Here is a 12,016-nt window from a genome sequence, read left to right as displayed (position 1 = left end):
AGATAGGATTAAATACTGACATAATAATTAAGTATCCAATAGAAGAGACAATCAAAAATAAATTTACTTAGTGTCTTTGGGTTTTTTAAAAATGGGTCAATTCATGATTTTAATAATAACTACTTTAAATTTGCATAGTCTCATTGTGGCAGTGGCAGTGTTAGGTAAAATAATCCCTAGAATTTATTTTTCCATGGTTATGGGATCATAAATTCATAGACTTCATCATATCCAACTCCTACATTTTATAAATGAGGAAATTGAGGCCCATTGAAGTTAAGTGATTTACATCCTGAAGGTCAAACCAACCAAGTGTGTGAGAAAGATAGAACTAGGGTCAGTGCAGGTGTAGTGGACAGAATGTTGGACTTTAGATCAGGAACACCTGAGTTCAAATCCTTTCTCAAGTCACCTACAGTGTGTCTCCCATTCTTAGTTCCTTATAGGGTAGTTTGAGGATGAGATAAAGTATGTAAGGTGTTAGCCAAATTAAGTGCTATATAAATTTTAGCTATTATTATTTGTCATTAGCACAAGAACAGGTTCATGTTTCATAAAATTACAGAACATAATGTATAATCTTTGTGAAGATACAAATCATATTTTCAGTCTTGTTTCTGTGTAGTATGGTATGGTGAGGAAAAATGACTTAAAATTTCATTAGTGTAGAGAGCTTCTTTCTGGCAAACAATTTTCTCTCTACTAATGTATAGCTTTGACATCTTTCCTGCTGTTACGATGTCAGAAAGTTGTCTAGGGCATTGGGAAATTAATTGATTTGCCTAGGCCAATAACTTTGAAGTGGTAGAACTTTTTTCTAACAGATAGGAAACATTTTTCCTAATATTTAAACTATTGCCTGAGTGTGAATTATATTAACTCTTTCAGGTATAGAAGTGGTAATTCACAAAATAACTTTGAAACTTTAGCATGCTTTCCAAAAAGTCTGCCTTAAAGGAATTTTTGTTATCCTTTAGACCAGAATTTCTTAAAAACTTTTTTTTATCATTGACCATTTTGGCAGATTGGTGAAATCTATGGGCTCGTTGTCAAAATAATTTTTATTGTCTACATTCAAAATTGAAAGAAACTGGAAATATGTTAGAACTTAGTGAAAATAAGATGTAGTTTTTCTCCTGTCCCATTGCCATTTCATTGACAAGTCTATGAAAGCCTGGAGGAAGGGTTTTAAAGGGAAAGAGAAAAAGGAGGAGAGAGAAAATAGAAAAAAAGGAAGTAGTGTGAAACAGAGTAAAGAAGACATATATAATTGTCCTCTGGAGGGATGATAAAAGTAAAAGAAAAAAAAAAGTATTTCTATCATGCCTGTTTATTATGAAATAGATTACAGATTTCTGTTTCCATAACTGACTACTCTTTATGCAAATAGGAGAATGAATGTTTCTTGGTTGGTTCTCTGTGTTAGTAAACACCTAAGGTGATCTGTCAAAAACATTCCATTAAAAATAGAAGCGTTTTTCCTCAAGTACCATATCCTCTTTGTTCTTTAATGCCTACTGTCCCCAGGTAGTTGCTTATATAAGAGGTTAACAGTCTAAAATTTAATTTTCTATCCGTTACCATTTGGTAACTGTTTGGTACTGCAGTTTAGTATAGTTGTGTGTGTGTGTGTGTGTGTGTGTGTGTGTGTGTGTGTGTGTGTGTGTGTGTATGTATTCTCTTTGCTGCTTTGCTTTTTTTTTTTTTTTTTTTTTTTGCTAATTCTGAAACATGTAAGATGAATGTTATGATAAGTATAATAAAGATTTGGAGTATTAGGTCTGATAATAGTGTGGACAAATTTTTGAGTACTAAATAATCTATGTTCTGTATTGTTTTGGACATGTGTTTTAAAATTCAAAAGCTCTACCTCTAGGTGGCAGCACCAGATATCGTTTTTCTTTTGTTTCACCCTAGCCCCAAACAATTATGATATAAGCAAAAAAACTTTTAGTAAAGTGGAGACTACAAAATAAGCAACTTATAAGCATTTTAAGCAGGAATAAGTTAAGTACATCTGTAGATGCCCAACTCTTGAACTTTTCTTCTTTATAAGCCAAACTTTTTTTTTTACCTCCCTTGAAAGCATTTTTCCAGGTTAATGTTATATTTTAAAATACCTTATTATATATTTTCTTATTAAGAAATATCTGTTTTACATTTGCCTGTTAGACTTAAGAAACAGTTCACAAAATAAGTTCTGCTGAAAATTTTTTGACTCTGTCAATAATCTGGAATGATCATTTTCTTGTAGATTTATGTTTTTTTTTTTCAGTCATGATTTTAAAAAAACTCCTTTACATTTCTCTGTTATACTTACTAAGTACCCATTTTTTTGAAGGTCAAGAATGTATCTTTTCCCCCTTAATTTTTATTTTTTTTATTCTGAATTTAACATTGAGAAACAAACATTTCCTTATATAAAGAACAGAAAAAGAGGATTATATGTCAAGCCACAAACCTCTATTTACAACTCCTTTTGTTTTAAATTACATAATAAATTAAATAGTAATTTCAAAGCCGTCCTCCCTATCTATTCCTCTGTGTGTGTACTCATGTGCATGCACGTCCATGTGCACATGCGCACATGTTTTGGGGTTGAGTTTTTTTTGTTTGTTTTTTATGCTTCCATGAGGACATTCTTTTGTTTTTCAGTTTCTTTTTTTGCAGGGAGTGGTGGTGGTAGCAGCATGATTACCAGCCTCTTTCTTCCCCTAATTCTTCTTTGCCACTTCTGCCCCTTCTAATTCTCCCTTAGTAACAAATAAGCAGTCATTCAGAACAGATCAACATTTTGACCGTTTTTGAAAATGTCTTAGCTCATTACTTCTAGTCCCTCTTCTTTCAGTCAGAAATTGGATATTCTGTTTTAAGTCTTCTAGAGTACTAAATGATTGGTCATTTCGTTGAACAGAGTTCTTAAGTTTTTCAAGTTTTTTTTTTTTTTAAACAGTGTTGTTTACAATGTATACTTAATTCTCTTGCTCCTTCTGCTTTACTTCTAATTAGTTCATATACATTTTTTTAAGTTTCTCTGAGTCTGTCCTTTTTGTCATTTTCAATGAGGAAACATTCTCATGAGTTGTAATATTTTATTACATCCATATGCCTCACTTGCTCAGCAGTTTGACAGTTGATAGATATCCTCTTAGATTCCTGTTCCTTACTGTAACAAAAAAAGTGCATTTTGAGTCATTCTCCATCCTTCTTTGACAAACACTGAGATATATACATAGTAGTAGTCGTGCTAGGTTTTGTGCCTTTTGAGGCTCAGTTTAATGATTTTGGGGTTTAATTCCAAATTGCTTTTCAGAATTGGTTTATCCTTTTACTAGCAGTATTTTAGTGTGTCGGTCCTCCTACAGTCAATTTGTATTGTTATTTTCCTTTTTTTGAAAAATCCTTGCAATTCTGATGGATATGAGTTGGGACTCAGTTTGCTTTAACTGACATTTTTCTTATTAGTGGTTTTGAACAGTTTTTTCTTGTAATTGTTAATAGCTTAAATTTCTTTGCTTGAGAACTGTATGTTCATGTTTTTAAACCATTCTTCCTTAAGGAATGGCTCTTATTCTTTGTATTTCAGATCTTCATCAGAGAAACTTGCTTCAACAACTTTCCCCATCCCAAGTTGTTTTCCTTATAATTTTTATTGTTGTGATTTTTGTGATGTAATAACTTTTAAATTTTGTCTTATGAAATTGTCTGTTTTATCTTTATGATAATCTCTGTTCCTTGTTTTGCCACAAATTCTTCCTCTTTCTATATTTACAAAGTCTCATTCCCTGCTTCTCTAATCTATGATGTAAACTTTTTTATTCATATCCTTTATCCATTTGGAACCTTTTGTGGTACATGGTATGAGATGTTGTTCTGGCCCTAATTGCTACCAGACTGTTTTCCAATTTTCTCAGCATAATGAGGCTTTACCTCAGTAGTTGGGATTTGGGCATTTATCTAAAACCATACATTTGTTTTTAGATCTTGTGCACCTGACCCCTTCTATTTGTAACCAGTACTAAATATATATGGTGATAGAATAGTATGTACTTGTAGTATAATTTGAGTTCTGATATTGCTTTTTCCTGTATCTTTTTTCTGTTATTTTTCATGAAATTGATTTCACTTATCTTCCCTCGCTTGAATTATGTTGTTATTTTCTTTGCTCTTTGCTTCATAATAGCTTGTTTGTAGGTTGGTAGGTATAGTCTGGAATAAGTAAATTAATTGAGATAGGATTATTACTTTTAAATTAAATTGGCCTGACTAATTATAAACAATATCTTTCCAATTATTTTTTGCCCATCTTTTTTTCTATGAATGTTTTATAGTTGTATTTATAGAATTTGGTGGACTCTGAGGTATTTCATACACATGGATTTCTCCTTTGTCTTATTATTGGAATTTATTGGTAATATATAGAAAGGCTGATGATTTGTATTGGCATGTTTTATATTGGTCTACTTTGCTAAAGTTACCGTTTAGATTAGTTTATTCCCTAGTATTCTCTAGATTGTCATATCTGCAAAAAAGCAATAATTTTGTTAATTCTTTGCCTCTGCCTATTCCCTCGTTTTCTTGTCTTATTGCTTTGGTAGTGGTTACACTCACTACATTAAATAATGTTTGTGATATATGAATATTATTGCTTTACCCCTGATCTTATTGGAAAAGACTCTAGCATTTATCAATCTTTTTAAAAGCATTTATAAATATAATTAGGTTTTTTTGTTATTATGCTTTTCTTAATATCGAGTACCCCCTCATTTTTGGTATAAATCTAGCCTGGTCATAGCATGTGGTCATTTAAATATTCTGTATTCTCTTTGTTAGTATTTTTCATTTAATATTTTTGTTTCATTATTCATTAGGGATATTGGCACATAATTTTCTTTTTCTGTTTTTCTCCCAGATTTAAATATTACAGATATATTTGTATCATAGAAGAGATTTTGTAAGAATTCTCTTTCATTATTCATTAAGGATATTGGCATATAATTTTCTTTTTCTGTTTTTTCTCCCAGATTTAAATATTACAGATATATTTGTATCATAGAAGAGATTTTGTAAGAATTCTCTTTTACTTTGACTTCTTGCTAGAATTTAAATTTATCTGTTTGTATGTCCTCCCTCCCCCCTCCATTTTTTTCTCTCCCATTTTGGAGAAGGGTTGTTGTTTTCTTTTTTTTTTTTTAATGGATGGTTTTTTCAATGTTTTGTTCTAGGGATGATGACCTAAATTCTCTTGCAACAATTTGGGTATTTTGTATTATAAATCTTTATCCATTTCATTTAATTCATTCTTGCTAACATATAATTGGACAAAAATAGTTTCTAATTATTTCACTTATTTCTTCATTTGTTGTGACGTCTCCTTTCTCATATTTGACACTGACATTTTTCTTCCCAAGATTGCTTCACTTAGGCTGAAAGTATAATAATGGGCATTCACAGATGCAATCCCAATGTTGACGATCATGTAAACTTTGACCTGCTTCCTTTCTATCCTGGGCCATTTCATCTCTTGTTAGGCAGCCTAGTGGACTTTTTCTCTCAGAGGCTCAACATATTGGTGCCATATTTAGTATAGGCATCTGATTAGCTTTTAGCTCTAGTCAGTTTTAGAACTTCTAAACTGAAAACTAGCCTAGATTTTCCTCTTTTAAAAAAACTCTTATTATTTAATGACCTAATTTATTCATTTTTAAAACTTCTAGTTTTTTCAAATCTATTTTTTTTTCAATTTTCTTACTCTCTGATTTTTCAGAATTGGAGTTTTTGTTATTTTAAATTGTTCCTTTTCTATTTTAAAAAATTTTCCCAGCCATATGTAAAGACAGTGTTTAACATTCACTTTATAAAATTTTGAGTTCCAAATTCTCTCTCCACCCTTTCTGAGACAGTAAACAGTTTTATTTAGGTTATACATGTACAGTCATGTAAAACATACTTCCATATTAGTTGTGTTGTGAAAGAAAACACACTCCTCTATCCTCAAACACATACACACAGAGTGAGAAATATCATGTTTCAATCTGCATTCAAAATCCATCAGAAAAAGATCTTTCTCTAGATGTGGGATAGCATTTTTCATCATGAGGCCTTTGGAATTGTTTTGAAGTGTTATATTGTTGAAAAAAGCTGTTTTTCATAGTTGATCATCATGCAGTATTGCTCTTATTGTGTACAATGTTCTTTTGGTTCTATTCACCACTTTGCATCAGTTCATGTAAGTCTTTTCAGGTTTCTCAGAAATCATTCCTCCTGTCATTTCTCATAGCATAATAATGCATTACAATCACTTATCACAATTCATCCAGCCATCCCCCAATTGATGGACATCCCCTTAATTTCTAATTCTTTGCCATTACAAAAAGAGCAGCTATCAGTATTTTTGTACACATAGGTCCTTTTTAAAAAAATATCCTTGGATTATGGACCTAATAGTGATATTGCCTGGATTAAAAAGGTATACATATTCTATTGGGCTTATACCCCAAAGAGATACTAAAAAAGGGAAAGGGACCTGTATGTGCCAAAATGTTTGTAGCAGCCCTGTTTGTAGTGGCTAGAAAGTGGAAAATGAATGGATGCCCATCAATTGGAGAATGGCTGGGTAAATTGTGGTATATGAATGTTATGGAATATTATTGCTCTGTAAGGAATGACTAGCAGGATGAATACAGAGAGGCTTGGAGAGACCTACATGGACTGATGCTAAGTGAAATGAGCAGAACCAGGAGATCATTATACACTTCGACAACGATATGGTATGAGGATGTATTCTGATGGAAGTGGATTTCTATGACAAAGAGACCTAACTGAGTTTCAGTGGAGAAATGATGGACAGAAACAGCTACACCCAAAGAAGGAACACTGGGAAACGAATGTGAACTATTTGCATTTTTGATTTTCTTCCCGAGTTATTTTTACCTTCTGAATCCAATTCTCCCTGTGCAACAGGAGAACTGTTCGGTTCTGCAAATATGTATTGTATCGAGGATATACTGCAACATATTTAACATATATAGGACTGCTTGCCATCTCGGGGGGGGGGGGGAGGGGTGAAGGGAGGGAGAGGAAAAAACGAAACATAAGCGAGTGCAAGGGATAATGTTGTAAAAAATTACCCTGGCATGGATTCTGTCAATACAAAGTTATTATTAACTAAAATAAAATTTAAATTAAAAAAAATAAATAAATAAAAAGGTATACATAGTTTTAGAGCTCTTTGAACAAAGTTCCAAATTACACTCCAGAATGGTTGGTTCCATTCACAATTCCACCAATAGTGCATTAGAATACCAATTTTTCATATCTTTTCCAATACTTGTTTTCTTTTTCTGTCATACTAGGCAATCTGATAGGTATGAGGTGGCACTTCAAAATTGTTTTAACTCTTTATCAGTAGTGATTTAGAACATTTTTTTTCATATGAATATAGTTAACTTTGATTTATTTGCCTGAAAACTTCCTGTTCATATTCTTTGACCATTTATCAATTAGGAAATGGCTTGTATTCTTATAAATTTTAATCGGTTCTCTTCATAATTGGACAATTGGCTGTATAATTGGACAATTTCAAATTTCAGAAAAACTTGTAAACATTTATATGAAGTGATGCTGAGTGAAGTGAGCAGAACCAGAAGAATATTGTATGCAGTAACACCAAGATGTGATGATCAACTATAAAAATCTATAGAATTAGTTCTTCACAGCAATATAATGATCCAAGACAATTCCAATAAATGTGATGGAAAATGACATCCATATCCAGAGAAAGAATTGTGGAGACCAAATTCAGATCAAAGCATACTATCTTCATTTTTTTTCTCTCATTGTCTTTCCTTTTTGTTATGATTTTTCTTTCACAACATGATTAACATGGAAATATGTTTAAAATGATTATACATGCATAAGCTATCAGATTGCTTTCTGTCTTAGGGTAGGGGAGGGAAAGAAGAGAGGGAGAAAAAACTGGAACTCAAAATCTTGTAAAATGAATATTGAAAACTATATGTAATTGGAAAAAAATAAAATACTATTAAGTGGGGGAGGGAGAAGAGAATGAGACCTTTATCAGAAACACTTGCTGGAAAAATTATTTCCTAGTTCTCTTCTTTCTTTCTAATCTTGATTTCATTTTTTATTTGTACTTTTTAATATAATATAATCAAAATTTTCTATTTTATATCTTATAATGTTTGCTGCTATCTCTTGTTCAGTTATAAATTCTTCCCTTCTTCAATTGACAGATAAACTATTCTTTTCTCTCCTGACTTGTTTGTGGCATCACCCTTTATATCTAAGTTATGTACTTATTTTGATCTTATTCTTGCATAAACTGCAAGGTATTGGTCTATATCAGGGCTGGGATATGTCCAGCCCACAGGTCATATAAGGCCTCTGAAATAATTTGATGTAGCCTTACCAAGGCAACCACAGTTCCAGCCTATGATCATTAGGGGTGACTTAATTATATGTCTAAGGCTAATTTTTAAGTTGATAATTTTGCATGGTCCACAAATGGTATTAAAAATATCCAAATGGTCCTTGGCATAGAATAAGGTTTCCCATCCCTGATCTATACCTTATTTCTGCCTTCCTTATATTCTGTTTTCTGTTTTCCCAGCATTTTAAAAAAAATACTTAATTCTTATATCAAAACCTGTGGAATTTTGATTTTTTTTTGAATACTTGAATACTATGGTCATTTTTCTTATGTATGTAATCTATTTCACTGATCCACCAACTCTTTTTCTTAGGCAGAACCAAATAGTTTTGATGATTGCCACTTTATAATAGAATTTCAGATCTGGTCTGGCTAGAGTACCTTCACATGTTTTTTTGTTTTTTAAGTTCCCTTGATATTTTTGATCTTTTGTTCTTCCAGATAAATTTTGTCATTTGTTTCTAGCTCTATAAAGTTATTTCTTGGTAATTTGATTAGTATGATTGCAAGAGTTATCCTTTGGCACAGCTTAACCATGAGCAGTTGATATTTTTACAATTATTTAAATCTGATTTTATTTCTGTGAGAAGTGTTTTGTAATTGTGTTCATGTTATTGTTCCTGGTTTTGTCTTAGCACATAGACTCCCAAGTATTTTATATCATCCACAGAGATTTTAAATGGAATTTTTTTTATCGCTTGCTGCTGGACTTTGTTGGTAATAAAGAGAAATGGTGATGTTTTATATGGTTATTTTATATTCTGCAACTTTGCTATAGTTAATTTTTTTCAACAACTTTTAGTTGATTTTCTAGGATCATCTGTCTGAGTATGTTATCATATCATCTGCAAAAAGTGGTAGTTTTGTTTCCTTGTTGCCTAGTCTCATTTCTTTCTTTTTCTTGATGTCATAGCTAATATTTCTAATATATTATTGAATAATATAGCATGGTGCTTTTTTATTTTTTGTTAATTTCATCCTCAATTCATGGATCTGTTCTTTTTCCCTTTTGTTGATGGACGAAAACTCCTGATTATTTTTAAAACTTCTCATTGTTTTTTTTAACTGACCTACAATGAAGTGATGATGCATTCACAAAAGTATTCAGCCTATGAATAAATATAAAATAATTGGGAAGATGAGTCAGTTTTGTTAGTACCAAACAAAGATAAAACTTGGCTATATAAATTGAAGTTTATTCCAAATACTTCTTGAAGGCCTGGTGGTTTAGCATACTTCCTAGTAGAGTTAAAGGGAATGTATGTATATGAGCAGTAATAAAGTATCCATGTTTTCTTTACCAAATGGGCTTTTTGCCCTGATGCAGGTGGATTAAGTGAACCATGGTGAGGTACAGGAAAAGAGAAATAAGCATATTATTGGTACAGATTCCCATTCTGTCCAACTTGTAGAATTAATAAAGTCTATATAATAATTTTTTCACTATTTTTGAATATAGTTTATGTATTAATTATGTAAGATAAACTCCCTTCCCCCCAAAAAAATTACCAAAACTTAATGAATTTTGCAAAGATATAGAATGGGAAAAGTGTTAATATGTATGTTACTTAAGATACAGATGTCAGTTCAGTCTGAATTCACAACCAAAACTTGTAAATACTATTTTAAAAGTAGTAGTAGTAATTCTTCCAAACAAAAGAAAGTATTGTTATTGTTCCCTGACTTTGTTTTATCCATAACCCAATGCTCACTTTTAACATTTACTTATGAATTCATATTTTTTTTGCAAACCTTAAAGTGCAGTATAAACAGGAATTATTATTCTATATATTCTATATATAGAATATATTTTTATATTATATGTACAATATAATAATATACATATTTTTATTGATGTAAAATTACTTATAAAGTATAAATATATATTGAATATATATAGGAAGCTATTACAATATAAAAGACTGGTGAAGTACAGTAGTTTTTTAATTCACATGTTGGTGATTTTAGAGACACTGATATTTTGAGGAAATATGGCATCACTTTTGGATGTATTCAGCACTGGTTCCTACAAAGGACAGCAATTTGTTAAATCTCTACACCTGTGTTTTGTCCAATTATTGTTTAACAAGTGTATTTCTAAAATGTACACATACAATCAGAATTAAATGGATATCTTGCATGGTATGTTTTAACATTCAAAGTATATTTATGAAACTGTGTGAAATAGAAAGGTGACAGGATTGAGCCATTCTTGATAGTCAAAATAAAAGATAAACTAATTGTGAAATTTTCGCTTGTTTACAATGTTTTCAATGTAGTTCTAGACCAGATAAATATAAATCTTTTTTGCTTAGTTTTTTGTCAGGTCTGGAGTTAAGTTTTTGTTTGGAATACATTTATTCTGATTTGTACTATTGAGTAATTATACTTAAGTACGTTATCATGTGGAACATATTGACAGTTATATTTGCCAAAGGTATATTAATCTTGTTGACCTAAAATACTGCTATTTCCTTTAAATAGTTTGCCAAAAATGAATATAAAACAATAGTGATTGATTTTTTTTTTAACCTAGTGAAATATTGAATGTATTCTTGAAGATTTGGAGGCTATTTTCTTTCATTCTTTTTTTTTTTTTTCGTCTTATATAGGCATTGTTATTATTTTTGTAGTTATTGTAAGTATCTGAATTTTGCCAACCAAAAGCCATATTGCCTTTTGCTTCAAATGCTGTTACTGAATTTTAACCACTGCATTAGATTGCAACCTACATGCTGTTAACCACTGAGCCAAGATGAAATCGACCACTGCATTGAAATCAGAGTTGGCTGTTGTGTCTGGTCTTGAAGCAGTTGTAATATCAGTAAACATACTTACTTTAATGGGATTTTTAGACTATTTTCTGTTTTAATACTGCCATTTTGTTTAGATAAATATTTCTTAATAATTATGAATATTATTACATGTGAGACTTTTCACTCTAACAAAGAAAATAAGCCCATTCTATAGAAGCAGTTGCTTGAGCAACTAAATATATTTTTCAGTATATTTCCACCTTATATTAATTCACTTTGCTTCTTTTATTTATAAAGCAGCTGTAAATATTAGTCATTTGTCCATGTGATAGACATGAGCCTTTTCTTAAGTTAGAATTCTCAAATGTATATTGTTAACCATATTTAAATACAAATGTGTGTTTTTTTATTTAAGGTTTCTGCTTTACAAATGATTCCTTTTTTGAATGGGAGGAAGTTAAATAAATAACTTTTCTGTTACTTTCTTTTGCCTTTCATGTTAATAGGACTGGATCCCGCTCAATTCAGAGTTCACCAACATTACCATAAAGATGAAGAGAATGATGCCTTACTTGGTGGCCCAGCACAACTCAGTGATGAAGAAAAATTTAGGGACTGTGAAAGATTCAAATTTTGTTGTCCTAAATGTGGAACTGAGAACATTTGTGATGGTGTCTTTGATGGTTCGGTTAGTTACTTTTTTCTTATTACTTTTGTTTGCAAACTATTGAAAATGGATTTTATTTTCTTTTATATTTTTTGAATAAGAAGGAAATTGAGGAAACAATTGTGCTGACTGGGTTGAAAG

General features: G+C 31.0%; 1 protein-coding gene across 2 annotated transcripts in view; it reads left to right on the top strand.

The window, feature by feature from the left end:
- POLA1 (DNA polymerase alpha 1, catalytic subunit) overlaps nt 1–12,016 on the top strand; it is a 343,224-nt gene that overhangs the window by 141,608 nt on the left and 189,600 nt on the right. For both annotated transcript variants that reach the window (XM_051985075.1, XM_051985076.1), the window contains exon 33: nt 11,715–11,896. In XM_051985075.1, the coding sequence (XP_051841035.1) occupies nt 11,715–11,896 (182 nt within the window). The remainder of the gene's footprint in view (nt 1–11,714; nt 11,897–12,016) is intronic.

The sequence above is a fragment of the Antechinus flavipes genome, chromosome 3, assembly GCF_016432865.1.
Source record: "Antechinus flavipes isolate AdamAnt ecotype Samford, QLD, Australia chromosome 3, AdamAnt_v2, whole genome shotgun sequence".
Classification (NCBI taxonomy): domain Eukaryota; kingdom Metazoa; phylum Chordata; class Mammalia; order Dasyuromorphia; family Dasyuridae; genus Antechinus; species Antechinus flavipes.
The sequence above is the reverse complement of the archived record's forward strand: the minus strand, read 5'-3'. Positions and strand labels throughout refer to the sequence as shown.